The sequence below is a fragment of the Eretmochelys imbricata genome, chromosome 1 (genome assembly GCF_965152235.1).
Source record: "Eretmochelys imbricata isolate rEreImb1 chromosome 1, rEreImb1.hap1, whole genome shotgun sequence".
Classification (NCBI taxonomy): Eukaryota; Metazoa; Chordata; order Testudines; family Cheloniidae; genus Eretmochelys; species Eretmochelys imbricata.
The window spans coordinates 61,884,231-61,912,119 of NC_135572.1; the positions used below are offsets into that span (position 1 = coordinate 61,884,231).

Genomic DNA, 27,889 nt, shown 5'->3' on the forward strand with positions numbered 1-27,889 from the left:
GCTGACGGTCTCCATGGCCCTTCCGGCGCTGTGCGATGACGTTTCCCGGTCGTGTGGCCGGTGGAGTTCCGCACCCTGGCTTTGGGGCGGGGTGTTTACAGTAGTGCCGGAAGTGACGTATAATGCAGTGGCCGCCTGCGTCCCCCATGTGGAGGCAGCCGCCGCTGGCAGTGGCAGCACGGGAGGCCGGAGGCGTCTGTTCGGGCCTGACATGAATCCGTTCGCCTGGTACCCGCCGCCTCCCCCCGTGTTCAGGCCACCTGTGTTCTGCCCGCCCCCGGGGCCCCCCGCCTGGGACCCCAGCTTCTGGGCGCCGCCGCCTGGGGATTATCCGCCGCCTGGCGCATGGTACCAGCCGTCACCGGCGTACGGCGAGCGGCCGACAGCCCCGCACCCAGGTAGGGGAGACCCCCGCGGGGGCAAGAGGGAGGGGCTTCTGCACCTGGGCCGGATATTCCCCCTCTCCCTGTTCTCCCAACGACCACCCCCCTCCGAGGGGCTCCTGCCTCGTTTCCCCCATATCCATCCTTCTGCAGGGGGTTTCTCCCCAGCGGCGTCTCGGGGGTGGGGGGTGCGGAGGAGTGGTCCTGGGTGCTGCAGCCCCTGCTTCTCGCGTGCACTTTGGCTTGCGGATCTGCTTAGGTGGTTGTTGCTTTCCTCCAGTGCTGGCTACTTCTTGCTTATGACTCAAAGAAGGGCGAGGTAGTTCCCAGATTTGTTGATGCTGTAATATATCTCCAGGGAGGCTGTGTCCTTTTGGGGTTTGCTATGTTGATGATGTCATTGAAAAAACAAACCAAAACATTCCTGTGTTATCTGCACTTTAAAAAAAATCTAAAATACTGATTTATTATTATTTAAAAGCGGTAGCACTGATTTTCAGGCAGTTTTTTAAAAGGATTGATAGAATAAGGGAGATCCTGAGAAGTCTCAACAATGACGTTTAGGACACCAAGGGATATAAGATAACAAGTAGCGTAATAGTGTGATTACACAGATGAGGTAAGGAATATCAGATGGATCAAAAACTTCCATATTTCTGCTTTTCTTTAAAAGATTTTGATAAGGTTATTTCAGTTATTTAGAGTGCACTCTTTCCCCCAAATATAATATTGAAGAAAGTATTAAACAGCTATGTGTAATTTCATTTTTCTTGTAATTTTTTTTTATTGAAGGTGGAAATTGCCATTTTACCCAAGAATGGCAAGCTGAACAAACACCTGCATTTTTTAAACATTCTCCAGGTGGAAACTTCAAGCAAAAGGTACTTATTATAGCTATTATGTGGAGTTTAGTAACTCAGTTGTACTTCTGGGATACAGTACTCTTAATCCCACCACACCGGTTAGGGTTATGTTATAACGTATGTTAACCATTATGTTATAAATGAGAGCATTCCATGATGAGACAAGTCTGCAAGTCCTGGATTCGTTCAAGGGAGGGATGCTCTAATCAACTTATTGAAATCGTACATTGTGCACATGATTCAATTGTTGAGACGTAGTAACCTTGCAACAGCCTTTATTTCTGGTGTTGAAGCCACTTTGGCATTTTGGTTATGTTGGCAGTGGTGACACTTAGTAAAAAGATGTTACTTGTAAACTGAGCACATTTGAGTTGGAAACTGCAAGATATGGAACACAATAATTTGATCTTTTTAGTCATTTTTTTGTCTAGATTATGTATCAAATGTTTTGACTATTGAAACTCCAGCTAAAATAATTTAAATATCTTCCTGAAAGCATATTCCGGCATATTGGTTTCTATTTAAAAGAAAGTGTAACTTATTTTTTGAAGGAATGAACATAACAGTGTCACTCTTTTAACAGAACAAAAGGAAAAAAGAACCAGTTTTCTCTCATTATTGTGATACTTGTGATCGTGGCTATAAAAACCAAGAAAAATATGATGAACACGTTGCACAGCACACACAGGTTAGTTTAAATAGGCGGGAAAGTTTGTCTTATAAAACAGCTTATATTTACAATTTACAGCCATACCATTTCGGACTGTGGTTTCATAATCTAAGCAGGTGTTGGTCCTAGTCAGTGCTTGAATGGGAGATCACCAACAGAAAATCACATGCTACAGGAAGTGTTGGTAGGTGGCACTTTCTTTGGAGTCCTCTCCTTCACTGACTCCAAATAGTGCAAGGAGTCGCTGTGTTGCTACGGGTGTGCTTTTTTGATTTAAGATGTAAAATGGAGGCCCTAACTGAGTACAGAGGTTCTGCCTGTACTTATAGGCGTTGGGGTGCTGGTCATGTAGGTCTTTGATTCATAATGGTAAATGTAAAATTGGTAGTTAGTAGTTGAAATTATCCATGGTATATGAACTAGTCATACAATTTTGCGTGCATTACTGAAGTCTTTGGGGATGACGCTACTAGAGGGATTTGCCTTGTTTTGGACACTATAGGTATCTAGTACAGCATGAACCTAACAAATGTTGACAGCGTGCTTGTGCTGTTTGCATCCAATTTGAAATGCTGAAGGTCTTCTGCCCTAGAACTGGGCTGACTACAGTGTGTACAATTTAGGCAAGTCCTCTATGGTGGGGCTAAGACTAATTCTCGGATGCCGGCTGCCCCAATTCCTGCATGAAATGATGGAAGATCTTCACTGCTATAAACTGTTGAGTGCATTCTGAATCCTAAGATGTTATCCTAAATGAGTACTGGGGAGAAAAGATATTTTAAAACGTAGTGAACATAATGTATTACTCTTACGCCACTTAGTAACTGAATGTCTCCTTTTTAAAATGTAATTCTTAATGCTGTAGTACTGGTACTTAGCCTTTTACATTTTCAAAACTCTGTGCGAGTAACCGAGACTATGCTGGCAGTTGTTGTTTTGTTTCACCATTCAAGAAAGTGATCTACTATGCAGTGTAGTTAAAAATAAATGAGCTACGTCTTGACTCTTTTTGTGCGTAATTTCATTCAAATAGTGTCAGAGTATTTTTCTTCTCTTTCAGTGTGCAGAAGATGGTTGCAGTTTCAGTGCACATGAGAAGTTGGTTCAAATTCACTGGAAGAATGTAGGTACCCCAAGCTGCTTCAAAAATTGAGTCCATGAAAATTGTAGAATTGATTATTAGCTTCTCCTCTGGCTGTCTTTATGCATTTTTATATTTCTTTAGAATGATAAAGTCCAGTCTCAGCCTTAAAAACTGCCCCTCAGTCCCATGTTAAACATGAAAAGTATGTAAAAGACAACATAATAAAAATAACAATCACCATGTTTCATTTTTAGTCTTCTCATTTTCTATATGTTACACCCAACTTCAGCAACGTCTGTGTTTTTTAAAGTTGCAGAGTTTCATGTAATTGCATAAAGGGAATATTCAGTCACATTTTGTAATGCTTCTGAAAACTTGTCCTCCATAGATGCATGCTCCTGGTGCTAGAAGAATACAATTAGATACTCCAGAGGAGATTGCTAAATGGAGAGAGGAAAGAAAAAGGTGAGTAAGCTTCAGAGACTGTAAGTTATAAGAGGCTTTCAATTCCAAAACTTCTCATCGCTCTCGTGCACTTTTCCCTTGGGGTTCCTAACCCTTAACTTAATTATTTCTTTAATGCTTTGGGGGGGAAAAGATTCAAACTCTCAAGTTACGCCAGCAAGAAAAATGTATGCCTCAATCTTTAAGATGCATTATTTTGTCTTTAGATAACTCATACTGTTTTTACATGTCATGTTTAAAGCTCAGATTCCTGAAATGGGGAATGTGTGCTGGATGAAGTTGGAAATAGTTGGGTCTGAAATAATAAAGATGTGAACATCTGAATATGGTGTACTCACCACCGCTATAGTATACTTCATTGGGTGCAGACTTCCAGAAATTGACAAGTAATTTCTGTAGACTTTAAATTTCTACCTAACATTCTTTCTAACCTATATCTCTTGATTATCATACAGCAAGCTCTGCTAATTCATAAACAGGGGTGTGCGCAGACATTTAAATTTTGACCACTTTTGGAGGGCCACGTTAAACACACACAAATGAAGCGTTCGTATGCTGTCCACCCTCTCCCTCCCCTGGCAATTTCTCTGGACACCTCTGGCAGGACGCCTCTGGTGGGGATGCCCAGCAGTGAGAAGGCAGCGGCTCCCCCTGGCAGCAGCACTCTGTGTCCCTGCAGCTGTGGGGTGGAGGAAGCAGCGGGGTGGCTGGCTGCAGGCTGAGCTCCTCCTCTCCCCAGCCGTGCAGCTGCTGCTGCTTCTGCCCTGCTGCTGGAGTCCCTGCATTGCTGCCTGCTTTGCAGACCACCTGTTGAGGTGACTCGGGGGTGGAGGCAACAGGGAAGGAGAAGCAGTAGCTGCAGTCGGGGAGGGAGAAGGAGTTCAGCCGGCAGCCAGCCACCCTGCTACTTCCTTCACCGGGCTACAGGGACACATGGAGATCTGTGTGTGTGTGTGCCAGTGGATTTGGTGTAGGACGAAAGAGGTACCGTGGAACTGGGGAGATAAAGTGGGCACTGGGATTGAGTTACTGGGCTGGAAACCGGTGGGTAGGCTGGCCAGGGGGTGCAGGGAAACCCACTGCTCTGACCCTGTGCCTTCTGTTCTCCCACATGGCTCTCTAATTTCTCCTTCTGGAGACATACTAAGAATTGCCTGCACTCTGTCTTAGTAGACCTTGGCAGGTTTATTATCAGTTCAGGACTCACCCCTAGTGAATCAAAGGAGGTTTGCCAGATGGAGGAGATCTTCCCTTCTCTGTGGTAGATCTACAAGCTCTACTTGTCAGGATACTGCCTCCAAGCCTCCCTCTCTCACCATGTCTCAGTCATAACAGTAGCAAGGAGGGGGCAGGGGGAGAGGGAGGCCCAGTGACAAGTTTGTCTGACAAAAGGGACTGTGTATTTGTGCTACAAAGGGAGCAATTTTTCTAGGAAAATCTATGGCCTGTCAGACTTTGGCAGGTAAGATGATGTGAAGTCATGCTGGCAAGCTTTGAATTTTCTGAAAAGCTAGGGGTAAGGATGTTGGGATGCGGGGGGGAAGCAGGAGGCAGGGACTCTTGCCAGAGACACAGGATAGCAGAGATTAGGTGCTAGGGAAGCAGGCTGGCCGCAGAGAGGAGCTAAGATGAGTAGTAGAGACAGCACTGGAGAATAGAAGTTCTTTACAAAGATGTAGAGCTCTTTTTGAAACAAAACAGTTACAGTGAAGAAGCTTGGTATTAAACTTTCCGAAATAACCTAATGTTGGGACCTGCAGACCTGCAGCACTGGTGGGTGATAATTCAGATATGTCTACACAGCATTCTGGAGCAAGCAGGAGTGACCCTTCCATCCCGGGTTGACAGACTAGCTGCATTGCTCTAGCTGTCTAAAAATAGCTGCATAGACAGCTCTCTGAAGCTCGGACCCTGAAGCCCAACCCACCCCCCAAACCCAGGTTTCAGCACCCAGTTCCAGCCCGAGTTGCAACTTCAAAGCTCTGTCTACACAGCTATTTGTAGAGTGCTAGCACAAGCCCCACTAGCCCAGGGCTAGGAGTCTTGCTCCCATCAGCTCCAAAATGCTGTGTAGACATACCCTTCAAGTTGTTGCCTCTTTGAGCGTGAGGAGGTCCAAAATAAGGTTATCTTCCTTTGTTTTTTACATAAAGTTAGAAAATTGACATTTGTCCTCCTTAGTGAACTCATCTTGGGAACAATCAATGCAAGGTTTCCTGCTCATGTGAAGTATTTAAACCCCACGTTAAGTGGAAGAAGCAACATAACCTTATCTATGGAGCCACTATGGTGCCTCTATAAGGCTTGACTTTGTGCATTAATGACTTTTGTATGGAAATGTACAAGTGGTTTATCTTCAGTGTAGTCCTGATTATAATCCCGATATACATTTGTTGCAGGGAGTGTGAGTTAAGTCTTGCTTTGTAGCTGTCACCCAGAACACTTTGTCACATGCAGACAAAGTACATAGCAGGAAATAGATCAGGGGTGGCCAACCTGTGGCTCAGAAGCCACGTGCGGCTCTTCAGAAGTTAACATGCGGCTCCTTGTCGAGGCACCGACTCCGGGGCTGGAGCTGCAGGCACCAGCTTTCCAATGTGCCGGGGGGTGCTCACTGCTCAACCCCTGGCTCTGCCACAGGCCCTGCCCCCACTCTGCCCCTTCCTGTCCCCTCTCCTGAGCCTGCCGTGCCCTCGCTCCCGCCCCTCCCTGAGCCTCCTGCATACCACAAAACAGCTGATCAGGAGGTGCGGGGAGGGAGGGGGAGGTGCTGACTGGCCGGGCTGCGGGTGTGTGCAAGGTGCTGGGAGTGGGGTGGGGGAGCTGATGGGAGGGCTGCTGTCGTATTACTATGGCTCTTTGGCAATGTACACTGGTAAATTCTAGCTCCTTCTCAGGCTCAGGTTGCCCGCCCCCCCGGGAAATACATGTTTTTGTCTTAAGAGCCCTCTTGTGGTGAAGTGCTAATAAAGTTCTGGGAAAAAAGGAAATCACCACTCCAGAGTAAAACTTTCCCACAATGATTATAGCAATTTTTAGCACAAACTGTGGAAACGTTCTGCTGCATCAACAACACTAGACCGTCAATTTTTCTATTACCAGTTCAGTTTTTTTAATATTTTATTTGTCAAAATAACACAATATAATTATGTCAGTTATAATTATTTTGGTACTTTATTTCAAAATATCTGTCAGCAAGTATATCTGTAGCAATACAGACCCAAAAAAAAAAATTCTGGTAACGTTTTTTTTTTTTTTTTTGACAGATTCCTTACGAGGCATATTAATACAGAACTTTGTGTAATTCGTTTAAATTATAATACAGAACTGTATTTCCTGCACCTGTCAGAAGCAGTGCAAAGGCTTGGGGGAGTCAGGGGTAACAGAGGAGCTGAGAGAGAGGGAAGGAGCCTAGGAGTGAACCTGGAGGGTGTTGGGTGGGAGGTTTTTGTTGGGAGGCAGGGGAGGATTGTTAATGTGTTGGGAAGCCTCCCATCCCCGCATCCCCATGGGTTTCTGCAGCCCCAGGCTTAGCACTGTCACCCCACTAGCTCCTGAGCCTATGCTCCAGTCTGTCCCCCCACTAGCCATTCTGAATCCTAGTCTGTGACACCCACAGCAGCTCTGTGTGCCTTGCCCTGTCCTAACCCGGCTCAGCAGGCAGGATGCTGGGATGAACTCTTCTCCTGGGGGAATTCTGCAGCACTGGGCATAGAATTGTGTATTTTCCCCACATAAAAAACATTTTGCCTAATTGCTGCAGTTCTTTTGCTCCCCAGAGGCCACTGTAGTGCTAGAACAGGGCATGAATACAGCTGGCCGTTCTGGCCCCACAGCGGCCTCTGGTGGGCAAAAGGCAGAACAGCACTGCTTGGCAAAATGTGTTTTGTGAGTGAAAATGATATTATGCGAGACAGATGAATTCTGCGCATCCACAGATGTGCAGAATTCCCCCAGGAGTAACAGTTAATGGGGAAAAAACAAGCTTAACTTTTGTCTAATAACTTTAATGACTATTAGCTGCTGTAGGTACCAAAGCTTCCTCTTTATCCTAAAACAATTCAAAAGGATTTCTTGGCTCACTTCCATGTTACCTGGAATTTGGTGTTATAGCAAACTGGCTTTCTTTTTCAGCAAAGCTTCTAGAACCTTTCCCCCCACCCCATTATTAATAAGTGTTGCAGAGTTCATTAAATAGAAATATCTTTAAATGTAACCTATGATATTTGTACCCCTTGACTAATTTTTGTGGCACTAGGATAGCTCCAAATAAAAATCTAGTATTTTAGGATAGTTGAAAATTAATAGTGGGTTTTTCACATGCAACTCCTTTCATCACTTTGATTCAAAAAGTCTCCTTTTGGGGGAATATTTGTGGGCAAATTTCCAACTTGTGCTGATGTCAGTTCTGTTTGCTTGTACAGCAAGACTCCCATTTTGTTTGTAGTTATACTTCATCTTCTGTAACATTGTCCTTGGGAAGGTCAGATAGCAAAGCACAAGGTGTTAACACCCATGGCAAGAAGTACATTGAAACATTCATTTATGTAATGGGATTTAAGCTGTTCATACATGAAGACATGGCTACTGTTTGGCCTACATAAAAATGCAGTTTGGTTTTTTTTTTTGTTTTGGATTTCATTACAAAATACTTTGTAGCACAGGAGATACATTTTGTACATCAGACTAAGTACCTCTACATCAGAAATTAAAGACTGTTTAATTTTCAGTAAAAACAGGAAGTTAACTTACAAGGTTCTATCTTGCTGATGACCGAAGCATGACTAACAGAATGCCCAAGTAAATATTTAATGTTTCTAAATAATACAGTAGAATTTTACTCGTCTGAACCTTAGATTTGGTTTTGAAACTGGTCATCCTGAGAACCAACTTTAAGGTCTTTGTACATTGAAGTAGTGACTGCTGAGTTTGTCCTGTTTCGGGAGAAGACTACAGTGGTGTACTCAATGGGTGGTGATCTCCTTAGATCTTCTGTGGTGTTTTTTTTTTTAAGTTATAGCAGTGATATTACTTTATTGTATTCCCTCAGAATGAAGGCTTCTCCTTTCCAGCTTCTGATGTTGGAGAAGGAAGTGTAGCAGTTAGTCTTTCAGAAAATAAACCATTTGAGGCAGGGACTGTCACTATGTTTATAGAATGCTAGGCATAATGGGGCCCTTACTGGTTGCCTTATAGGTGCTAGTGCAGCATTAATGTTCTTTTTTCTCTTGTGCTTTACCTTTTCAAAAAACAAGTTAAAATAGATTTTTAATGAAGTAGTAATTAATAAATTCTGTGAAAGGAATATTAAGGCTCATGTTTTAGAGATTAAGCCAATCTCTTACTATTAGAGATTACAATGAGATTTAATGTGGTGGTGGGGGGTGTGGGCAGATTATCACACCTCTGCCTCCTGCTTAGTGCTTACACTTTTCTTTGAAGCATCTGGTGCTGGCCACTGGAGATGGCATAATGGTCTAGATAGACCTCAGGTTTGATCTTGTATGGCACTTTCTGTGTTTCTAAACAGCCCACTGTTGGGGTATGCAGGTAAAGCCAAACACCTGTTGCATGGCCCTCAATTTGCATGGTTTAGCTGGCTGTCTAGTCACTGGAAAAGTTCTAGGTTTATGTGCGTATAAACATTCTGTACTAGACACTAACAGATGAGGGAAATAATATGAGCTGGATTGAATTAAGGGCATTGGCAAATTTATAGGTACCCTGCAAAAACTATTCACTTTTTATAAAGTAAAACTGTATGATTTCCTTGTTGAATCTGAGTCAACTATAAAGGTGTCTACAGTTAATTCTAAGTAAACTTTTACTGTTGAAACCTTTTATACCTGAATTGTGTAAGGACTCAAATTTTTCTACTCGGTATGCGTGTGCAGATACTCTTAATGTCATATTGCAAATAAGTTACTGCAGAAACTTTGTATAAAATTGCCAGAGAAAAATACTTGGAAATGGGCTTGTTGCTGAGCTATAATGAATAGGAATAATAAGGCTGTGTAACTAGGAACTTGTTCTAAAACATGTCCACTAGGTGGTGTAGTTCTGTGGTTTATTTCAGTGCTTTCGTTGCCGTGTGGGCATCTTATTTATAATTAATAGGTGCAACAAAATGACTACGTGCGTGGCTTCTGATACTCTTTTTATAAAATGAGGCTGCTCTGTTATAATACCCTGAAAAACTGTAGCTTTTGTGAAGCAGTAATTGGGCCTCCAGTAAAGTAACAATTTAGAACTGAAGTTGTGCTGTTGAGTCACAGTAAACAGTGCATTGTAATGAAAAGGGAGCACCAGAGAGAATCTGAGCTGTTAAGCAGTTTGGGATTGTGATATTAGAAAAACAATTTTCTTCTTTCTGAAAGTTCCTGTGGTTATTCAGGAGGGATTTTTTTTAAGGTAATTGTTTGGTGAGCTCATAAATAGATAACTGTGTTCATTTCTGTGCTAAGACTCTAAGGGCTCTTTTTAATTCCTCTTCTGTTGCTGGTTTTTTCAACTATGAATTGTTACTTTGCAGGATCAGAATATTTTTTATATTCGTTGCTCCATCTTCCAAGAATGTGTCCCCTACTAAAACCTATTAGTGAGTCTGCACCTACACCGAGGATGCAAACCCACCTGTAATAGGAAAACTGATACTTTTCTCTCTTCTTAGCCTGCCCAAACAGAACTTTTTTAATCTAGGAAATGTCACTTTAACTGTGGTGGTGACTATGGACTTTGAACTTGCTGTTCCATTGAAAGTCCTGAGGCTGTTTGGGTGGTCTCCGAGCCTGGTAAGCACCTCCTCAGCCTCAGAAACCTAAAGTTAGGCAAGTGTGGTGAGGTGCTTTTTGGGGCCTCTGTGCTCACAGACAATGCAGGCAACCAGTAGACGGCTCTGATGTCAACTTTATTGATAAAGCTAGTAAATCTCATTTGTGTATTTCCCTCCAGCATTTGGAAAAGTCTCTTGACTTGTTGTTTTGGCAGTTGTATGCAGGGAGAGAGGCAGGGTAAGAAGAATTATTTACCATGAATATGTTTGCCTTCCTTACGATCTCAGAGTGCATTGTTCTCATCTTGCTTCCTTTATATGGTACTCCTGGAGGAATTCTGTGCTCACACTTCGAATACTGAATGCAGTTCTGATCTACTCATCTCAAAAAACAATATAGTAGAATTGGGAAAAATACAAAGAAGGGCAACAAAAATTATGAGGGGTATGGAACAGCTTCCATATGAGGAGAGATTGAAAAGAGTGGGACTGTTCAGCTGCTAAAACAGACGACGATGGGGGCAGGGGGGTATGATAGAGGTCTATAAAATCATGAGTGGTGTGGAGAAAGTGAATAGGAAAGTGTTATTTATCCCATCACATAACACAAGAACCAGACATTATCCAGTGAAATGAATAGGCAGAAGGTTTAAAACCAACAAAAGGAACTTTTTCTTCACCCCATGCACAGTCAACCTGTGGAATTTGTTGCTGGGGATGCTGTAAAGGACAAAAGTATAACTGGGTTCAAAAAAGTTAGGTAAATTCACAGATGATAGGTCTGTCAGTGACTGTTAGTCAAGATGGTCAGGGACACAATCCCATGCTTCTGTTAGAAGCTGTGACTAGATGATAGGGGATGAATTACTCAATAAATTGTCCTGTTCTGTTCACTCCCTCTGAAGCATCTGGCACCAGCCACTTTTGGGAGACATGATGTTGGGCTAGATGGACCATTGGTTTGACTCAGTATGGCCATTCTCATGTTCTTAAGATCTCTGCCAGAAAAACAAAGATTCATTTTTCTGTAATGTGGGCACTTTGTGGACAAGCTTGGGCACTGAAATTCTCAGAATTTGTACAGCATGTGCAAAAGTTTAAGCTTTCCCAGAAATGTGCCCCATCCCTGACCTAGAAGGACTGTCTCCATAAGCATGTAGTTATCTATGCTTTTTCATTTCTTGATCTCTCTGCCAACAAAGAAGCTATTTGTGATTGTAGATTTTGAAATGTGGGCACCTTCCCACTGGGGTCTGGATTAATGTTGCCTACTCTGCATATAGGCTACTGAATAGCCACCATATTGTGACTTCTGATGACGAGTAATCTAGGCTGCACTTGAACTGGTGACCTGAAGGTAACAGGTTTTAGAGTGGTAAGCCATGTTAGTCTGTTTTGAAGGTAACAGGCTTCATATCCTATTACCAATCAATACTTTTAAAGATTTTTTTTTTTTTAAATCCTCTCTTCATAATAAATGGCATAGTGAATGTGTTTTGAATGGCTCATCAATCTAGCAACGGTATAACAAGGTCCAATGGCTGGAAGTTGAAGCTAGACAAATTCAGGCTGACAATAAGATGTACGTAAGTGAGGGTAATTAACATTGGAACAAGCTACCAAAGGTTTTGGTGGATTCTCCATCACTGGAAACTTTTAAATCAAGATTCGATGCTTCTATAAAGAAATTTTCTAGTTCAAAGCAGGATTATTTGCGGGAGTTCTCTGGCCTGTGTTATAGAGGAAATTAGACTAGATGATCACAGTGGTCCCTTTTGGCTTTGGAATCTCTATGAAAACATGAATCTAAGCATGATCGGTGAAAACCTCCTAATACCAGAGTTCCTGTTCAAGGCAGGGTTTTCAGAAACCACTTTTGCTTTTCCCATCCTTGTCCTTCACCTTGTCTTGCATCAGTGTGACTTTTTAGCACTTAACTTTTGCTGATATATAATAAAAGGAAGCTGAGTGTGACAAGACTAAATATTTAGGTCTGAAGACTGTTTTTGATAATATATATATGTATAGCTGTTCTAGGCTTCTCACTCTTCCATCTTAATAGACTTTATAAAATGTTAATGACCTGAATTACTCTCCTAAAGAACAGAATAGAATTAGATGATTATGTATAGCCTTTTGCTGTCTCAAAGTGCTTTACAGAGCAATGACAGCTAGATACTGAAAGTGTCATGGGTGAATATGCATCCAGAGACTGTTTTGGTGATACACTTTTGTGGGTTTTTTAATCTCAAAACCCAGTGTCAATGAGACTGATAAGCAGAAACTCAGTCTCATCCTCCATGTGAAAATCTTGCTAAACATATATTGTGCCTTTTAAGATTGTTAAAATTAGATTGCACGAAGCACTTAAAATAAAAAATTGTAGGGCAGAATCCTGTTCTGTCATAGAGAGTGTGTATGTGTGTAAAAAGCTCTGCACTTCAAGATCCATCTGCACCCACGTATATGGGGTAGAGGTATATGTATTTTTCTTAACCAATCCCTGCTTCAGGAGGAAACAATTTGATTTTAATATTTCATTTTTTTGTTTGTGCAACTAAATCTTTCCTGTGCTGTTCATAATGCAAATGTGGGTTAGACCAGGGGTGTGTAAAACATTTTAAAACAAACATATATTTATTTGCTCTAGAAACTTTCCTACATTGGCCAACATTGAAAAGAAGAAAGCATTACAGAAAGAAAAAGAGGAGAGAGGAGAAGTGCTGACAACTACACAGTTTGGGTAAGCTTTCTCTGACAATTTTGTTCACTCTAGTAGTTGGTCCAAAAATACTATCTTTGATTCTTTTTACCTTTTGTGCAAATACTTGTAACTTTCACTGTACATGTATATAAACTGAGTGCACTTGTATCCTTCATTTAACCCACCTTCATTTAACCCACCAACATGTTACCAATTTAATACATTGTTCACAGTATTCCACAGTGGACTGTAGTGAGTCTGATCCAGTTGAAACAATACGTTTACGTTTACAACTTTTGATGTGTTTGCAGAGTTCCACTCTCTGGCTTGTTTAAGAAAACCAAGTTGCAGAATAGCCATTAGGCTAAAGTAATAGACGCTGAGTCTTTGAAAGAGAAGTTACATTGTGTGACTTTGCCTCCTACCTGAATCTGACTGGTCTAATGCACTCTCCCCCTGCTTCCCCTTGCAAGAGAGAGAGGGGAAAAAAACAAAAAAAGTGACTTGGTTTATGATTATAGTTTGTATTTCTCTCTCCTCCTCTCCCCTCCCCCCGCCTTCATTTTTTCAAATGGTGGGGTCAGAGTAATAATAACAAACTTAAGAAGGAATGATCTATCTGAGTTTCTAAGCTATCTAATTATCACTGTAAACTGCTTTGGTAGCTGAAAGTACCTTCAATACTCTTATTTTCATCTCTTCCACCTTGCCTCATCTTGATTTCTCCTCTGGGGCTCTTCTTTGTTCCTCTTGGATTTTATTTGTTCACTCCCCTCATGTACTCTGATCTGTTTTTCCCCTCTCCATACCTCCACGTGTGTGGCCTCTGCTCTTTTCCTCCACACCTTTTTGCATACTGTCTGCCTCATGTTGAGCTTCATCAGTGGCTTTGCTTGAATACTGCTATAGGGAGGGGTTTTTTAAAGGCGTTATCTCCCAAACCTCCAGGGTCTGGCTTAGTGGACCAGAGGATCTGAGTGGGGGCAGCAAGAATGTTCCCAGCTTGTTATGTCAGACTCCTTCCTGCCTCTTTGTGGACCTTTCTTTCTGCTGTGGGAAAGTGGGCTTGGGCCTTGAAGTTATCTACAGTAAAAATTCTTGCACCAGTGTTACTACATTGATTTGGTTATGCCTGTGCAAATCCCTCATATAGATGGGCTGCACAAATGCAAAGTGGACTTATACCAATGTAACCTAATTTTGGTAATGTCCACTGTTGCAAGTATTCTTAATGTAGATGAAGCTTCAGAAGCCACTCCTGTCACTTATATCTGTCCTAGCATCTCAGATACATCTCAGATTGCCTTTACTCATCTCTCCTGGCCCATAGCAAAGCCCTCTGCTCTTAAAGAAATAAGATGGGATTCTCCTTGCTGGTGTGGGGAGGAGTGTGCAATTGCAGGGGCACTTCAACAGGTGCTTGATTCCTAGTATTAGTTGTGAATTTAAAGCACTGAATGCATGAAAACAGACATTAAGCGACTCTCCTACTTGGTTAGTAACTGAAGTTAAAAGTGAGTCTGGCTTGTCAAAGTAACAAAATCAATGGTATTTAATAATTTTTGTTTTACCGCATGTGGCTTCACTAGTGAGCTGTGACTCAGCAGCAGCCCTTAGGTGTCACTCAGCAATTATACTTAAATCTCCTACTTCTCCTGGTCAGAAGAGTGATCAGAAAAATGACCGAAACTGTGTCCTGTTTGTCCTCAGTAAGTGATCTCTATAACCCTGGCTTTCTTAAAAAGCCTCTTTCCTAACTGTTAGCCCTATAAACTCAATCTGCTGTCCAAAAAGCTGTAATTTGTGGTATGAATGTCAACAATAGCAATTTGGAACTGGTGCTCATTCTTGCAAATTTACTGATGTGTGAGACAGAAGAGGATTCAGCTTGCTCTCTGGAAGCTTTCCTATTGAGGCAAATAGCTAAGTAAGATTTTTCAAAAGCATTTGATACTTTTATACCACCCTTGAATTCTGGCCCCCTGAAGTGCTCTACAAATGTTAATTCTCAACATCCCTCTGGAGTAGATTAGAGATGACCACTTCACCTGTCATTTCAATGTAGCTACCTGCAGGGTGGAATGGAGCAGCTGGTTAATAGTGCACAGTTATGCTGTAGTTTTGAACAGGAAGTGAAGAATGCATTTGCTAATAGAACCAGCAGATGATGGCAGAATGCAGTTTCCAAATTGGAATTTGACTGGGACATCCAATTCTGGTTCTTGAGCAGTACCTTGGGTTTTTAGTGACCACAAGTGGTCAGGACCTTGGTTTTATGTCTTGGTCAAAAGACAGCACCTCCAGCATCACAGCCTCCCTTAACCTATGAAACATTGGTTAAGTATTGCTATTTATGTTAGAGGAGTGCCTAGACGCTCCAACTGAGTTCATGGCCCTATTCTGCCAGGCACTGTACAAACATGCAGTAAGAGACAGTTCCTGCCCCAATGAGTTTACAGTCTAAATAAAAGCAAAATGTGGGAGAAAGAGTTCTCCATACCTTGTCCCACCCCCATGGTGTGTGTGTGTGTGTGTGTGTGTGTGTGTGTGTGTGTTTCTCCATTTCTCTGTCTCGCTTTTTGTCGTCTTTCCCCCCTTCCCCCCATGTTTGTGTCCGGCATAGCTTCGTCTTCCTTCTGTCATGTCTCAGTTCATTGTGCCAATAGCCAAATGAGACTTACCAGCGCCAAATAAAGCACTTGTAGATAGGTGTTCTAGTAAACTGCATTTGGCTACTAATATGCTGAAACTGGCGGATTAAAGTATTGAAGCAGGGCAGAGCAACGTAAGGTGGGAGAGCTGAAAAATGTTGTATTGAAGGATAAATATTCCTCTAATCTCTTGGCTGCTATAGGACACAGGGTTTTTAAAATTTGTTTGGGGGAGGGGGGGGGGCTTACCTTGATTAGTTTAATTTACTTTGTGTGGTGTTATTTGTGTAAGAATTTTACATTTTCTTTCCTCTAGCAAAATGAAGGGAATGTGGAAAGCTCCACAAGGTGAAGAGACTTCTGGGTGGCAAGGAAGACAGAAGAAGAAGCAGAAGCGTCAGTTCTGGAAGAAGTTTAGGAAAGGTGATGGAGATGATGCATCTCTGCTGAAAGCTCAAAATGCAGCTAGTGGACCAGAAAATCGTACATTTGTTAAGGAACCTGAAAAACAATCTGTTTCTGATGCACAGACCTGTATGAAGGATGTGGATCCACTTGGCATTCTGGCAAATAGTGATGCTGGTAAGATGACGGAAGGAGGTTGGAGAAATCTTTTACTTTAGGGGGAATTAATGTTACGTAGGTAACAGCTTTTTAGGAGAGCTGGTGACTTGAAAAGAACTTGTCTTTTCAAAGAATTTACTCTTGGTTTGGAAGATGCCATTGATAAGTGCTCTGTCATACTTGACAACTTTTCTATCTGCCACTTAAAACATTATTAGGGCTTTCTTGCACTACAGCCAAAGCAATTCAAAGGTTAGTAGGTCATAGATTTGTTGCTGCCAGCTTCACTGAAGAGCCTTATACCCAGGTTTTCATTAGAACTTCCTTTTGAATGGAAATTCCTGCTAAGAACATAAAATGTCCATAGAAGAATCCTGAAACTTTGTACTCCTGGTCAGTGATTTGGAAACCCTGGCAAGGAGAGGTTTGCGTACAGTATAAAATGTTCTACAATAAATAGATTCAAGGGGCAGTGTTAACTTAAATTTGGTCCAGAATTAACTGTTGTAAAAACAAACTTTGATTTAAAAACAAAGGAATAGAAAGGTTTCCACACAAAAATATTGCTTTTGAAAAAAATGAAAGTCCCTTTATGTTTGAAACCAAATTCTGCTGTTCCGAGAATCTAAAAGTGAAACTGACTTCATTGTCTTAAGGTGAATGAAATGTAAAAAGTAAAACAAAAATAGTGAAACTTTTTTTTTGTAAATTTTCATGTTTAATAATCTAATGTGGGGTTAATGCACAGGCAATACAATTTTTACAAAATCCTGATTTCAGTAGTGTTTCTTTAATTCTTGTAATTGAACCAGGCTTCCACAAAAAGTTTCAACAGAGACCTTTCTAATAATGTTACCAATAGGGTTTTGCATGTTTTTTCCCCAAAAATTTCCATGTAGGTTTCATGCAAAAGAACTGACTTGTATTAGCCTTCTGGTTAAATGCCCACATTTGAGTATATCTGTGATGCCTCCAAAGGAAATGGTGTGTCATGGTACATGTAGCTTTGCATCCCATTAAATTTATCTGTGATTTGAATTGTTTACTTGGGGATGCTTTTAGTAGATTTTTTCCCTTTTGCCCACTAGCAGCTATTCATAAGTTGTTGGTCCATTTATCCTGTATCTTAGGTCCCTGGCATTCTGTGTTATCGTGAACAATTTGGATTATAAACTCTTTATTTGCTAAAGCAGCATGCATACAGATGGTGCTAAATACATATTTTTAAGTATTCAAATTCTCCGAGATTTCATTGCCATAGTCTTATAAGCTTGATTTGAATGTCCCTTAGAGTGATTTCACAATCTCAAAATTTCTTCCCCTTGGAAATTCTAATTTTAAATGTAAATAACTCTTCCCCCTGTAAAAGATTAATTTCTGCACATATTTATCACCCAGCTACATCCAGGAAATCTAAACAAGTTTCTCCCTCTCTATATTCAATTAATAGCAAAGCCTGTAATTAAATTCACTATATGAAGATGGAGCCAAAAGCCCAAGTCCTTGTTCAGAGAAATCAAACTGTTTTTTCCGCTACAGTCTTTGTCAGGGCTATAAATCAGTGTTAGACAACTCCTGCCCCTGAATGTTAATGGAAAGAAAGTAGCATGCATTTTATCAAGCAGTGGTGTTGAATAACCTTGTCCAGTATCAGATGTATATTCTCCAGGAGAAGATCTAGTGACAAAGCTGGCTGTCAACATCTAGGAGCATTGAAAGGTCTTGGTACTCTCTTTGCAGAGTCAGACAAGGATGGAGCAACTGCAGAGGATGCAAAGTTGGGAGTGACTGTCATTCCGAAGCAGGTAACCTCTGCCCTGAGTTCACTGGTGGCCAACTATGGCAGCACATCCGAGAGCGAGCCAGAGGGTGAGTTGGGGCCTAACAAGCTTTTTTCGCCCTCTCTCTTGTGATCAGCGAAAGCATTCAAAGTTTACCAGAAAAGACATTTTGTCTCTGTATAAAGATCAATCTGAGAAGGAAGGTGGCATACAGTGCGGGCACCTTGCCCTCTCCTGTCTTTCTGTCCCCCTCCTGCCATCTCTCTTCCCGTAGTCTTGTCCTCATTTATGAATATATAAATTTGCAGTTTTTTATATTCAGAGACTTACATTCTTAGATCTAACCAAAGACGCAAACACAACAATAACTGGCTCTACTTCCAGGGTATTCATGAGCAGGAAAACATCCTGGTTCCTGGCACCTTTGGTTGCTGGTGGAGTAATTGAGAGCAGCCTTGAATCTGCCACTGTAGCTTGTTAGGCAGTGAGGGAATACGTGTGTTAAAGGTCAAATGTTTTGTATCTTGAGGGGCAAGGTTTTCTGCTGTTTTGCTTGCAGTGCTGTCTGCTTTCAGTGTACTTCATACGAACACAGACACAAATGGAGGATGAAAAAGGTAACATGGGATGAATGGAAGGATGGGAAAACCCAGCAGGCTACTCTAAGAGCAACTGTTACTCCCTGGGGGAGAGACCACTCATTATTTATATGCAGTAGCAGCCACATTTTACCATTTGTATACCAAGGATTCACCGAGTGAGAACATTAGAATTGCCTAAAAGATCAGACTTCTGATTTATCTAGTTCATAGTCTGTCTATTAATGATCATTCCTTTTTTATACTACATTCCAGAGTTTCCTCAAAGGGTGGCAGGTTCACAATGTTGTTTTTCTTGTTTTGTTTCCCTCCTCTCCCCCCCATGTTACGTGTCCTGTCCTACCACCTTATTCTGAGATAAAGGTGGAGATAAATTCTCTTTTTGGATAGGATGTAGAACTTTTGGAGAAATGTATGTGAGGGGAAAAAACAGCCTTAAAATCTTTACCCTAAAATTGTGTTTGGTGAAGAGGGCCAGGAAGGTGCTGTCACTCACTCTCTGAGCTAATATCCAAGCTTCTAGTACTTTCCACATAAGGGTGCTACCACTAGAGATTCTTGTAGTGCTTGGAGATTGAGTGCACATTCTGATTTAAGGCAGAGCTCATTCCTTCCATGGTCCCCATTACAGTAATACCTGAGCACTTCATAATCTTTAACGTAGTTTTCCTCATCTCACCCTGGCGAGAGAGTAAGTGCTATGACCACCCATTTTACATACCGGGAACTGAGACGCAGAGACTGAGTGACTTGCCCAAGGTCATAGAGGGAGTCTGTGGCAGAGCAGGGAACTGAATTTGGATCTTGCAAGTCACAGGCTAGCACCTAACCATGGCGCCATCCTTATTGTCCATGTATTTCACTGCAAACTGGGTTATAAAATGGAAGCCGTGTGCTCTAATGTATAGAACATGGGATTGATTGCAAGACAGAGACCCAAGTTTTGATCCAGACTCTCTCTGCTGGCTCTCTGATATTGGGCAAGTCACTTAACTTCTGTGTGCTTGTTTTCTCTTATGGGAATGGTGATAAGATTCCCTCCTCTGTAGAACTTTATGATCATTAAAACAGGGCATGCTAGTACCAGTAGTAGTAAATAGGTGAGCTGTCGGTATTGAGATCTGTGATCGTTATTGAGACCTTTAGGACTTTGAGAGCTCACAGTTTTGTTCTTTCTTTTTTTAGAAGTTCCTGCCAAGATTGTAGCAAAAGCTCTTAAGGAAAATCAGACTATCCTCCGAAATATCCCTCAGGCTTCAAATATCCCTCAAAGTCCAAACAGTATAAACCGCAAGGAACGTGCAGAATTTACAAGTGCAACGTTGGCGAGCTCAAATACAAACACAGGGCACTGCAGAGGTTCTGACAGACGGAGGAAGAAGTCGCTCCCTGTATTGCCCAAACGTCGTCCAACACTGCTGGAAATGGTAAAGGACCTCTGTCTCTTAAATAATGGCTGCCTGCCACACAAGGGTCTTACTTTAACTACACATGAGTCATATTACAGTATAAATCTGTCTATATTAGCAGCAGCTCTTTTAAGGTAGTGGCTGGATGAACATGCAGTTCAGCAAAAATGTTGCACAAATATGTAAACAGATTACTGCGTGGTACTGTTCAGATTGTAGCTTGCTTTGGTGAGCCAGAATTGAAAACTTAATCACATAGTTAGGAAGCTACACTGAGGGCAAAAAAGATACTTTCTTTTTGCTCTAAACAAGATACACATTATGAATCCTGTTTGCTTTTATGTGGTCCAGTCATTATTCTGATCCCATTCTTCTCCCCTCCCTCTACCCCTCTTGAAGTGAGGCCCTACATTGAGTGAGGTGGTGATCACCAGGCTTCTGGGTGGGACAGGCTGGATGGTGGCCTTGTGCCCCATCAACACACATCTCTAATCAGCTAGAATGGTTGTCAGGGAACATCAGGCATCCTATCCAACCCTCTTCTCTCCTTCTTCCCCATTTGGACATTAGGAAAACCTTCCTAACTGTTAGGGTGGTTAAGCACTGGAATAAATTGCCTAGGAAGGTTGTGGAATCTCCATCAATGGAGATTTTTAAGAGCAGGTTAGACAAACACCTGTCAGGGATGGTCTAGATAATACCTAGTCCTGCTGTGAGTGCGGGGAACTGGACTAGATGACCTCTCAAGGTCCCTTCCAGTCCTATGATTCTATGGTTCCCTCCTGCATACACAGACCTCTTCTATGTAGAAATATAATTTTCAGTGATTCGCAAACAGTGATTCAGTGATATATCACTGGTGTTCTGAAGATTTAGGTGAAGCCTCCTTGACCAAAGCAGTCAGTCTTCATGTTATGACTTTTCTTTCTAGCTGAGGATGAGTCGGGGGTATGCAGAGGCTATTCTGATCAGCTAAACTTAAGCAATAAAATAAATAAATGAATCTTTCATCCAGCACAGTTGCTCTTTACATTTCTCTGGCAGATTCAGCTGTGATCAAACTGTCATTTCATAGGTTTCAGAGTATCAGCCGTGTTAGTCTGTATTCGCAAAAAGAAAAGGAGTACTTGTGGCACCTTAGAGACTAACCAATTTATTTGAGCATGAGCTTTCGTGAGCTACAGCTCACTTCATGGGATGCATAAAGTCATATGCATCTGATGAAGTGAGCTGTAGCTCATGAAAGCTTATGCTCACATAAATTGGTTAGTCTCTAAGGTGCCACAAGTACTCCTTTTCTTTTTGTGTCATTTCATAGAGTTTAAGACCAGGAGGGACCATTCAATCATCTAGTCTGTCCTCACGTGTATTACAGGTACTAAATTGTTGTGTGCCAGAGGCAGAGAAAAATAGGAGAGACTGAGGTGCCACTAATACCCAAGGCCTCTCTGCAATGGCAGGGAATTGATTAGGTGAGATAGGATCATCTGGACATAACAGGCGATCATTGCCCCATGCTGCAGAGGAAGGTTGGGAAAAAAAACAACCCTGGTTCCTTTCAAGCAATACTGAAATTGGAGGTGTGGCAATGCTGAGGATGGAACCAATCTATAAAGCGCCTTGGGGATCAGAACAGCAAGAACTGTGCCTAAAAAAGGACTGGCTACTAATGTCAAGTTCTGTAGCCAGAGAGAAGGAATAAACTGCATAGATATAATATGTGGGCTGAGGATCTTAGCTGGATGGAACAGATGTTTAATTGTAAAGCATATTTATTTTTGTCTTCTCACTTTCATATTGTCCTAACATTACTTGTTCATACATTAATCACTGTGGTTGTAGCAAGAAAAATGTAGATTGGAGTGGGTGTTTGTGATGGGAGGTATCCAGAAGAGGATTGCCACTGTAGGAAGTGGTCTGTGGCGTGAAAATTCTGAGAAACCCAAGTCAGAAAGTCTCTAGAAAACCTGTCCACCCCCTCCCTCCCAAAGGATTTGCTTATTGAAAGAATGTGCTGTGTGTGAAATGATGTGGTTTTTTAAAAGCAGATCTTGTAGTGGTGCTGCAGAGCTTTCTGTTGGCATTCAGTAAATCGGCTTCAGTACTCCGAGGATGTTTATCATAGTCCCGCTATGACAATGTATGTTTAGATACATCTATAGCATACAGACTGACTGAGCATAACAAAAGCCATACCTTATATTTCTTCCAAGATCTGTCAGTATATACAGCAGGATAAAAAGGTGTTGTGCATCTAGTTGCTCATATGGTTTAAATATAATGTGACAGATGGTGAGTTAACAAACTTTATTAAAGGATGATTGTGTGTCCCATCTGCTTCTTCCTGCCACCACTTGGGAATTCTGCAGTTACCCCAACAAGAATGTTATTACATTGTCCTCACCCTGTGTGTGTGTCTGTGTGCGTGTAATGATTACAATCAGCTCCACTAGCTGAACTGCCTTCAATCATACCAAAAATTTTATGTATAGGTAAATATCAAAAAGTGTAACTAGTTCATTTTATGGACTAACTGCCTGCAAGTCTTTTAAAAAGCTATCCTGGATAGCAAACACCCAAACATCTTTTAGTGGCTAAATAGACATCTTTGTTGGAAATAAATTTATAGCACAAAATTGCTTCCCATCAGATCTTACATGCCAAGTTCAGCTGAGTGCAACTTTTTACAGTAGTTCTCTTGTAAATGATCAGATAGTCACAGATTTAACCCCCTACTTTATACTCACATCTTACTCAGCAGTCCATTTACTTCTAGTGTTCACAACCCCTAAAAATGTCCTACAGTCTTCCAACTGTTGTATAAATACTCGTTTAACTTTCTCTAAGCATCAGTAGGAGTTCAAAGAAAATAATGCCTTCAGCAGTCTAGTGAAGAAATGTTGTTAATTTTTTCATGGGGGAAAAGAAAATACGTGGCATTTGGATGTATTAACTAATTTTTCTGCCAGGTAGGTAAACTGGGAATGACAACTTATTCAAAAGGATTTTGTCAAATTCAGCCAGCTCTAATGCAGTGATAAAACTCTAGCCCTGTGATTCAGCAAAGTGCTAAAGCTTGTGAGTTATCCAATTTGAAGTCAGTGGGAAAAAAGGTGCCTTACTGAATCAGGGTCATAAGGTTTGCATACTGATTAAAACTTCCAAAACACTGTATCACTGTTACAAGCCTTGCAATATCTCTGGAAAGCAATCCCATTTTACAGATAAGTCTCTGACTTTGCCAATGCCCCACAGTAAATCAGCGGTAACTCTGAGATTGGCTCCAAGTCCTGAATTCAACCTAACAGGATAGTTTCTCCTGCCTCTTTGCTTCCAGGTCTTGCTTGCAAACCTTTTATATACATTTGTAAACACATCTAAATTAACTAACTATGCCACCATACCTGTTTAGTTTGCATCTGTTACTGACTCGGGAGACAGAAGCCTGCGTCACTTTCTCTTTTTCATTCCAGTTATTAGCCCAGGACATAAGACACGAAAGGAATGTGATTCTGCAGTGTGTTCGATACATCACCCGAAATGACATGTTTGGACTTCACTTAAAGACAGAACCAGTCGCTGAACCTGACAGTGGACAGGCTTCTAGAGCTGCAGCGGAGTTTTTGACAGACAGACCTGATGGATCTAATGTTTCTTATAGCTCTGACCGTCAATTAGCAGATGGAGAACAAGATGCATTATTTATAGCTCAAAGTGAAAAAGCAGCTATCAGTCAGGCATCACAGATGATTCACTATATAGATGAGGAGACATGGGAAACCCCAGCAAGTCGATGTGAAGAAAACTGACGTTTGTTACGGTATGCCTGTGTCATGGAGGGTGGACCAAAGGCTCAACTTTTGTACTTCACTGAAATATTTTTTGAAAGACAGTAGAATAGAAAACAAAAATCCTATCTTTTGTATTTTAAGAACCATTAAAACCACTTTTCTGAACACTCTGCCAGAAGTGACCCTTTCCTTGTGGAAACTGCATCCATTTCAGGTGGCTCTTTGCCTTCTACTTGAAAAGTTCAGTAGTGGAGCATAGTTACAACTTTCTTCAGTAGCAATCTTTGTTTGCCCCCTGGGTTTGTCTTGAGGACTCTTCATTACAGAATATGCCAGTGTTTTAAAACCGTAATCCGAGCAAAATTATACTGTTGATAATGGTGCTCTCGAACATGCTCAGACAACCAGTTGTCACCGGAGGCCCTGAATGTTTTGAAATAAATTTTTAATACATCTCTCAGCTGTTGTTGGTTTAAAATATAAAATTTACAAAACAGTTGGTTTGGCTCTAAAACTTTCACACTGAAATCTACCACTAGTACAATAAATCAGTTGAGCAGAGAGAATGGAAGCACAGTTAAGGTGGTGGCAGCTTTAGATGGGAAGTTAAGTAGAGAGTAGAAAATTGCTTGAAATCATTCTTTAAGTGACAAACCAATAGCTACTGCTACCTTTTATCCATCCTTTAATATCTGCCTGTAACTTTAGACATAGCTTCACCTCAAGCCTTAACTGCTGTAGCTGGTCATCCTTATTGCTTGTAGGAATGAGGGCTATATTTTACTCTGTATTTAAATTATAATTTTGGAGTAAAGGAGGCTTCCTAGGATGAGTTTCTCTTTATCTCCCCTAGTTAATATAAAATTAAGACTATTATCTGGCATTCTATAACCTGTTGTTTTCTGATTCATTTTTAAAATGCCAGTGACACATCCCGTGGATTTCCTTGGAATTGTGCTATTAATGTCACTCATACAAAATGTTCATTCCTCTCTGTGGTGCCTGAAGTTATAAATCTCATACAAGCTTTTATGAGCTTTAAAGTTGCATTAGTTGAGGATTTAAAAATAAGTTTGCCACCTTTTGTTAAATTGTGTGTACATTTGTCAGGTGCCTTCTTGTGAAGTTCACCTGTCAGTTTGTCTCGCTCCTAGTGGAAATATGATATGACAGTGACTTAGTCCATTCATCTGCTTAAAAATAGTTCCCCACATTCTGTATTTTAGCCACAATTCTTACATATTGTAGGCTCAGTTTCTAAATTAAATTGCCTTCTCAGGAAATGCATTGATCTTTCTTTGCTTTACTCATTCTGGTACAAGTGCACCCCTCCATCTAACCTGCAGAATGCTACGGACTGTAGGTTTTTTTTGTATTATCCAATAGCTGTATGTATTAAGTTCTCTTGTTCAGTTTTTAAAACACTTGTCAGTTTTGTGGAAATAAATCTTGTTCATGGAGTACAGGAGGCTGGGAATAGCTGAAAAATTCCATCTTTACTGCTCTACTATATATAGCTACACTGTATACTATGTAACATACTGTGTACATTTCTGGAATTATATAAATATTGGCACCCATGTAAGAGGGTGGTGAGTCCTAGGAATGTGTATATGTAATAGATTATTAAATACAGCAATCATAAACTTGTTATATTTGTACTTGCAATCCATATGACTCATCCTTCCCATGGTGGTCCCACATACCATCACTTCATTTTATTACCTTGAGTATGGCTCTTACACAGTTTACTGCAGTGAAAAACAGAGAAAATTTAGCTAAGGAGATTGGAACTTTACAGAATTTGGTTTCTGGATACACTTGTATTCAGACTGGTATGTGTGTGGGGAAGGGTGTCAAATCAGCAGTTGCATTGTTATACCAATAAAATAAAAACCAGCAGAATCTCATTGTGAATACAGAAAGAATCATAGTAAGCAGTTAGTTATAGCTATAACATTCCATTCAATCTCATATTTATTCACACACACAAGTTCTGCAAGGTTATCATCATAGTTACCAGCCTTAGAGTTGCTCGTGCCAAGCCACTGGTCAGGTGGCCTGGACACGAGGAGGGAGCAGGGCCTTGTCAGATGCACATCTGACGCTCCTGGAAGTTGGTTTGCAGAATCAGACCCCAAAGTTCTCACTTTCTAGGGTCCATTTTTATAGGAATTTCTTCCTATGCAAGTCTATGGGAATTGCTTTATCATGCTGTTGCTGAATCAATCAGCAGATGGCACATTTCTGACGGCTCTGTGTTCTTCGGTTCTCCCGTCCTTGAGGCTGTTGGGTGGATTCCAGTCTGCCCTCTGGGGGGTCCTCTGGTTGTTTCCACTTGACCCCTCCTTCAGCCGATGGACACTGGATTCTTAGGCTGGTACCTCCCTGATCATTCAGTTATTATCCACATCAAGCATCCATCCACATACATCTTCTATCTGTATTTTAATCACAGTTGTTAACAAAGCGAGATAAATACAACAAAAGGGCAGGGAGTCTCTGTGTGCTGTTTCTGTTACAAAGTATTGCTTTGAGTCTCTCTCTGTGTGAGTAGTTGTTGTTACAAAGTACTGCTTTGAGATTGGACTCTGTCTTAGGATGTACTAACACAATTAGCAGCTTGCATGTTTCACACAGAGGGAGAGAAACAGTAAAAACAAGAGACCAAAAAACCAAGAGACCTCTTAATTAGTAATACTCTGGAATTTAAACTCATTTGTGATTTTAATACAGAACTTCTTTAATATGATCCAACAGCATCAGTGTAGTAAACAAAAAATGAGCAAGTTAGGATTACTACAGAATTGCACTTTTGGGGGTAGGAGGGGGGTAACTAATCCACCACCCCTTAAGGTCTTGCTCTTGTTCCTGTTGAAGCTTGTGGCAAATCTCCCTTTGCAGAGGGAGGTCCTGTGTGAGGAAGGCTCTGCTATGAATTGCTTGTACCTCTGTTCCCTGACTGAAGATCATTAAAATTCTACAAAAAGTAGATGTAGCCCCATTAGAAGTCCTTCTCTTCCTCCCACCCTCCCGTTGTGTGGTTAGGTACCTTTCTGGGAAAAACATTTAACATAGAAGGACTACCTGTCTTAAATCAATAATACATTTTGCTTTTGTGGTGTTTGTACTGCATATATTTAAAACTGCCCTTTGTGTTCCAGGAATGAACTGCTTCTGCTTAATCTAAGGGGAGATGGGTAGGCTGCATTAAACCAGGAATAGCAGCTGTGGTCTGTATACAGAAAACCCCACTTTTTCACTTTGGTTCCTTTTGTAGGTCAATAGGGAGTTTCACCTGACATTCCAGAATTAGCTTTCCTAATACCTTTCATCTAGCCTTCACATTGGAATGTTAATGCTGTAATTTCCTGTCTTGCTTATGTCAAGCAGCTGCAGTTTTGTTTCTGCAGCTTTGCCTTTTCTTTTTGTATCCAAGTATGATAATGGATTTTTTCCTCCCACTTGCATGAAGATGCCTGTCTGTGGCTGTGTAAGAAATAACCAGTTGCATTTTGAATGTGCAGTGGTTGATTTCTTTATTATGCTATGCATGGCCTTTAATTGTTTCATTATTGATTTTTGGTTGGATTATGGCATTATGGTTTGAAAAATGGTACTTTCAGCCTTTGACTTGCACTGGATAAAAGTACTCAACATTTTACTGCCCCCTCCCCCTTCCAGCTTTGGTAACTTAGCTACAGAAGATGTGTCTGAATTAAATTCATTACCCTCCTTTTAAAATTCCATGTTTCACTTATTAATCCAGAAAAACTGAAGTCTGTTTTTACAGCTGTCTAAACCTTAGTCAAGTTTGTGAATGGTGATGTGACTTAACAGACAACTCTGTTTTGTTTGAACAATGCTTCTCATTTATGGGATAGCTTCTGTCTGTGAAGGGAATAAAGAAATGAACTTTGTGGCCTTGTATTACTGAATTGTAAGCATCTCCTTGTGATTTTGTGTTTACGTGAAGGTTCTTGCAGCTGGTCTGTACTTGTGTTGTAGCTGTTCTAAAGTTGCAGACTTCAGAATTAAAAAATAGGATAAAAAAACAGGACAGAACCCTGCACTCGGCCAACGGGGATGGACCAATCGTGGGCCCAGGATAGGGTGACTAAATGTCCCGATTTTATAGGGATAGTCCCGATTT

At 41.2% G+C, this 27,889-nt stretch overlaps 1 protein-coding gene across 1 annotated transcript; it reads left to right on the forward strand.

The window, feature by feature from the left end:
- Positions 1–13: 13 nt before the first annotated feature.
- Positions 14–27,628, forward strand: NUFIP1 (nuclear FMR1 interacting protein 1). The gene is made up of 10 exons (XM_077811712.1): positions 14–398; positions 1,176–1,264; positions 1,830–1,934; positions 2,977–3,039; positions 3,389–3,465; positions 12,888–12,980; positions 15,909–16,174; positions 17,897–18,025; positions 19,722–19,963; positions 23,419–27,628. The coding sequence occupies exons 1-10, from the start codon at positions 14–16 to the stop codon at positions 23,752–23,754; spliced, it is 1,785 nt and encodes a 594-aa protein (XP_077667838.1). The 3' UTR covers positions 23,755–27,628.
- The last annotated feature ends 261 nt before the right edge of the window (positions 27,629–27,889 follow it).

Bases quoted from the DNA above. Each gene is read 5' to 3' on its own strand.
- NUFIP1 (XM_077811712.1), top strand. From the start codon at position 14: ATGGCCCTTCCGGCGCTGTGCGATGACGTTTCCCGGTCGTGTGGCCGG. The intron at 1,265-1,829 runs GTACTTATTATA...CTCTTTTAACAG, and splicing joins GTGGAAACTTCAAGCAAAAG to AACAAAAGGAAAAAAGAACC. The intron at 16,175-17,896 runs GTAAGATGACGG...CTCTCTTTGCAG, and splicing joins TCTGGCAAATAGTGATGCTG to AGTCAGACAAGGATGGAGCA.